The sequence below is a fragment of the Cydia amplana genome, chromosome 5 (genome assembly GCF_948474715.1).
Source record: "Cydia amplana chromosome 5, ilCydAmpl1.1, whole genome shotgun sequence".
Classification (NCBI taxonomy): domain Eukaryota; kingdom Metazoa; phylum Arthropoda; class Insecta; order Lepidoptera; family Tortricidae; genus Cydia; species Cydia amplana.
The window spans coordinates 6,855,549-6,861,141 of NC_086073.1; the positions used below are offsets into that span (position 1 = coordinate 6,855,549).

General features: G+C 41.6%; 1 protein-coding gene across 1 annotated transcript; it reads left to right on the forward strand.

Annotated features, from left to right (window-relative positions):
• Window positions 1-1,950: 1,950 nt before the first annotated feature.
• LOC134648235 (pre-mRNA-splicing factor CWC25 homolog) lies at window positions 1,951-4,968 on the forward strand. The gene is made up of 4 exons (XM_063502721.1): window positions 1,951-2,125; window positions 2,203-2,412; window positions 3,271-3,555; window positions 3,852-4,968. The coding sequence occupies exons 1-4, from the start codon at window positions 2,108-2,110 to the stop codon at window positions 4,920-4,922; spliced, it is 1,584 nt and encodes a 527-aa protein (XP_063358791.1). The 5' UTR covers window positions 1,951-2,107; the 3' UTR covers window positions 4,923-4,968.
• The last annotated feature ends 625 nt before the right edge of the window (window positions 4,969-5,593 follow it).

The window sequence follows — 5,593 nt, forward strand, 5'->3', positions numbered from 1 at the left end:
TACATTCTTCTTAAGACGATTATTTTCTTTCCGCACCACCGCACAGACTCTAAAGTGTCATTCAATAGAAATTGCTAACAATCATCTAACAATGTAAACAAAAGTTACGAGTAAATTGACATTCAGTGTCAATTTTAGTATGGCGGTTTGTTTACATAGTTAGCAAGTTCTATTGAATGACACTTTTACATGTGAACCACCTATTAGTATTCCAAGTGGATATCCAATTTAATTTCCCAAAATAAACCCTTTGGATGGGGCCTGCTATGGGGGCTTGTCTGGGGCCAGTGGGGCGGATGGTCCGCAGTTCTACAGGTCGTACAGGTCGGCCGGCCGTTCACCCGCCACGTGTCGCGATTCTAGAACTCGGTCTCAGACGCATCGCAACGTTCCTCGTATGCCGCAGCGACTGCAGCTTGGCGCGTGTTGCGTCCTGGTCGACGACTCACATCATTGTAACTTACTTGCCTATCAACATATAAACATACATTATACATAAACAATTACAATGTTACGTTTTCTACAGTACATTTCTCATGTTCTCAATTTTTGGAAAAACAGCGTAGAAATACGGAAGTCTCACTTATTTCAACTCGTAACAAAAATAATCAATAAAAATAAATTTTATAATATACCTGTTTACAAAAGTACTTATGTGTAATATTTATGAAATTTATATTAACCTAAAAATTTGTGTTTCTGTTTGTCCACCCGTCTGTGGCAGCATGGTGACAATTAATGTTATGGAGGGTAGAGGTACCTCTACCCTCCATAAGTGAATGTGCTCAGAGGGACTACCGCGAAAAACGAAAATTAAAATTTCGTCAGCATAATATTTCACCCCCTTCACCCGCCTACGTAACTGGGGCTTCGTAACCTACTCGTAGTTTTGATCGAAGCTTTTTTTTTACTTCTCTTTCCGTACAGACTCTATTTTAACTGTCTTCGGTCATAGTATGGATGTGAGAGATAAAATATACTGGATCAACCAAATCTTGTCAGTAGTAAAAGGCGGCAAATTTGAAAAATCGCGGGTTAGCAACACTGTGTTCGAATAATTCCAAAATCGCGTGTCATCTGTGTGTTATCTGTGGAATGTGGATCGTGAATGACAGCCATCATCTTATTGTTTACATTCTGAATCGTTTCTATTTCAAGAGAAATTTCTGTTGTCACCATTAAATACCAAGATTATGCATGACCTCAAGCAAAGCTAAGGTGCCTACAATGTACATTCATGCTCGTTGACGGTAAACATTACTAAAATTTGAGGTTATGATAATTCACTCGAACTGACGTATGAAGGGCGGAAAAATAAACACGTTTTGGTTCGATGTACATTGCTGCTTTTCTTAGCGCAATTCTGCTCTTTGAGTGTAACATGGTGTTACCCTACTTTAATTTGCAGTACATTGCTACTGACAAGATTGCTTGACGCACTATAGTTGCGGAGACAAAAGTTGCTCGTACGCGCCTAGTCAAAATCGTAAATCGTAAAAAAAATTTTGTTGCAAGGTCTGTAGAAGCCTTTACAAGACAACAACTTAATGGCAAATATTTTTTTTATGTTTGACACTGACAGTGTCAAGAATGTAATGTCTACGTCATTATTTTTTACTTTTAGTTTATAGAGTGCATTTTTATTTTAGAAAAAGTCGTTCAAACCTCGGCGAGGAGACAGCGACAGAGATAAAAAAAGTTGCGGAGACGAAAAGTTGCTCGTGCGTGCCTAGCCAAAATCGCATGCAATTTTGTTGCAAAGTCTGTAGAAGCCTTTACAAGACAACAACTTAAAAATACTACCATACCTACTATTTTTTTAATTATGGCAAGTAATTTTTTTATGCGTGACACTGACAGGATCAAGAATGTCATGTCTACGTCATTATTTTTTGAGTTTAGAGTGCATTATATGATTTAGCGTGTGTAGTTGTTTATGTGATTGATAATTAATTTAATTTTGTGTTAGTTATTATTAAAAGATGTAATACGAGCGCCTACATCATTTTATGAAATAACCTTTTATTTTCTAGCTGCGGAAAAAAATACAAACTGTTTAATATTTATGTTGTATATAGATAAATAACATCTCCTTAAGACGTTAAAAATGGGAGGAGGTGATCTGGTACGTAACAAGCATGATTTCTATATTTTTCAACGACTGTTATTAGTACAAAATATATAATTTTATTTTATTAACAGAATTCGAAGAAATCATGGCATCCCAACACTATGAAAAACCAGGAGCGTGTTTGGAAGGCGGAGCAAGCCAGCGCAGAAGAGAAAAAGCGTATTGTGGAGCTACAGAGAGAGCGTGCCGAGGAGCGCGACCGTGCGGAGCTCAACGATCTCGCCAAACGTACAGCTGGAGCCTCTGGGCCCAATGACAATCGCTTGCATTGGATGTATGATGTACGTAACGGTTAAATGAAATGAAAAAATATTTATTAACTAAGAGTTTATAATTTCTTAAGGATTAACTTTGGTACCCGCACTAGGCACGCCTGTATCGCGGGGACCCATCCCAGCGGGCTCAGCACAGTTCCATTTTTATAAATTATCACTATGCCCGTCACTTTCGCACTTACATACTTGTTAGAATGTGACAGGCATGGTGACAAGCGATAAAAATGCGACCGTGCTGCATTGACGTATAATATCTAAGGACGGGCTAATGGGGCACTAAAAATCGTACTAGTTCAGCGATGCTACCCACGAATTCTAGCCAATAGTGCAGTCTAACGCAACTAGTTGCGACCAATAGCGCGCGTAATGCGAACTCGTCAACCAATCGCGCGCGTCATGCGAACTCATCAACCAATCGGGTTGTAGCGATTTCACAACGCTGTACTGGCCCCTGTCATGCCTCATTTTTATTGCCCGTAAAGCCAGTCCCTAGATATCTATGTCAATGCCGTGCTACTAGGGCTGTAGTAGGTAGTTGTAACAAAGATTGTTATAACCGGTTGACAATTTTACTTAAATGTTAGTTGTAAAATTCTAATCATTGTGAAAAACATGCAACTTCAGAGAACTTGGTAGAACTGAAATTATTCCAGACTTTCTTTAAGTATTTATGTGGCATTCATACTCACAGTGAAAATAAAAATTCAGTGAAATATTGTTGTAAAAAAATCTCAAGCTCTTTAAAAAACTTTTTCTTTATACTTGCAGCTTTCAGATTGTATTGTGTGCTTACATTACTTGCAATATTAAGATTGTATCATGATTATGTAAAAGAATTATGAAACCTTTATTCTTAATTTACAGAAACCTGATAAAAAGGTCCAGCAAGAAGATTTTCTCCTTGGCAAAGCCATTGACAGCAACCATGAGGCAGATAAAGTTGAATCAGATTACATTCCTGCTGTGGCTCGGAGGGTGGTGGGTTCCAGCATGCTGGCCAGCGTGGGCGACGCGCAGGTTGACCTGGCGAGGAAGATGCGAGAGGATCCACTGATGCTAGTGAAGGAGAGGGAGAGAGCTGCCCGGGCAGCCCTCTTGAATAACCCTTTGCAAAGGCGTCGTTTAGCTGAGTTGCTCAGGAAAGATCAGGTAAATGCTAATATTTTAGCATTTGCCTTCATTGCTAAAGTCACTGGAGTAAACTGACATTTAGATTTCTTTCACTTTTTTCTTGCGCAGTTTGAATACTCTGGCAATGAATACTTTGAATAGTTGCCAATTAATAAGTGTGTTTTTGACCAACATTTTAGATATAAACTTCATCCTTTTTAATTTCATGGCTTTTTACAAAACTGGATTGACGATATCTATATATCAGTTTATAAAACATACTTATTAGAATTAATAAATTATTCACACTTATGATTTTATGTCTTTTTTTCCAGGAGCAAAGAAATCAAAAGAAGGAAAAGAAAAAACCAAAGAAAGATAAAGATTTGGATAACATGCTAGCTGCCAAACTCACTGCAATGGGTCAAAAACAAATTGATCTAGCGGCTCTACTGGCTTCTAATGATTCCAGTTCCGATTCTTCCTCTTCCGAGGAGCATAAAAAATCCAAAAAGAAGCACAAAAAGTCAAAGAAACATAAAAAGGAAAAAAAGAAGTCAAAACGTGAAGACTCCAGCGAAGTTTCCTCAGACGAAGTTGATAGAAAGAAGTCTAAACATAAGCTTCGTGTCGAAAGAAGCAGGTCTCCTAAAACTGAGAGCAGTAACCAGAAGTCACACCATCGGGGAGGCAGCCCTAATGACTCAGATTACGAACATAGAAACAAGAAATACAGAAGAGCCGAGAAACCTGAAGCGAGATCGGACAAAGACGGCCACGGGCGGATGCGGAGGGACAGCGCCGAGCGGGGGAGGTCGCCCGACCGGCGGGGGAGTCGGCCGTCAGAGGAGCGGAGACATGGACAAGACCAAAGGCAACAGTCGCCCGACCGTCGGAGACGGCCAAGATCGGAGGAGAGGACCTACAGACCGGAGGAGAGGACCCACAGACCGGAGGAGAGGACCTACAGACCAGAGGAGAGGACCTACAGACCAGAGGAGAGGACCTACAGACCAGAGGAGAGGACCTACAGACCGGAGGAGAGAACCCACAGACCGGAAGAGAGGACCCACAGACCGGAGGAGAGGACCCACAGACCGCAGGAGCACGGGTCGAATAAAGCGGACGCCCGGGGAGGGTACAAAAAGAAGATCGGGATGAGCTCCTCGGAGCGCTTGGCGGCGTTAGCGGCCATGACGGCGGCGGGCGCGGAGCGCGAGCGGGAGCGGGAGCGGCGCGTGGCCGCCCAGCGCGCCGCCGCCGCCGAGCGCGAGCCGCCGCCGCCGCGCGCGCTGCGCACCGAGGCGCACGCCCTGCCCGACTCGCTCGAGAGCCGCATACACTCCAACCGGCACTACATCCAGCGGGATCGCACGCATATGGACAAACCTTTTGCGCGCAGGTGACCCTGACTCTAACGCGACGACTGTTGTTGGCTCTTAAAATTTACAACGGGCCGACGGCTTTCGACTGAAATTTAGATAAGCCTTGACACTATATGCGTAGTTACGATTAAAATTGTTTCAGGAAAAGGAGTGTTTTTTTAATCGGTTCAAATATGAAGTATGACAGTTTTTGTATGAGCAGGAAGTCGTTTTAACCCTTTTCCAGGCGGCACCGATCCAGCTAGGATGGTTCAGTTGAAGTTGAAGAAAACATACATTTCCCGAAAGTGCAATCTAATTTGAACCTTAAATCGGAATTCTAAAGTTGAAATTATATTGGCGCGTATGTGGTCGATTATTCATACAATTACTATGCCTGGAAAAGGGTTAAAGATAAACCATTTCTAAAATGCGCGTCACTGTACCACCTACCTACGCTCCCATTTAAAGTGATCTTACAGATGCATCATAAAACACACACAAACAACAAAAGTCGGTACTTTTGTCGTGTTTGTATGTATATAATATTAGATATGGGCGTAGGTGCTCTGAGGGGCGCGTATCGTATTGGTGATTTTTTACTCTGCTGGATAAAAAGGTACAGTTGTAAAGAGACAGAATAATAAATAAACAGTAAGAATAAAGCAATATAGGTGTTTTATTTGATAATAAATATAAATAACAATAATATA

What these genes read in the sequence shown, in the direction of transcription:
- LOC134648235 (XM_063502721.1), top strand. An exon ending in GCTTGCATTGGATGTATGAT is followed by an intron (nt 2,413 to 3,270) that starts GTACGTAACGGT and finishes CTTAATTTACAG; the next exon opens with AAACCTGATAAAAAGGTCCA. An exon ending in AGTTGCTCAGGAAAGATCAG is followed by an intron (nt 3,556 to 3,851) that starts GTAAATGCTAAT and finishes CTTTTTTTCCAG; the next exon opens with GAGCAAAGAAATCAAAAGAA.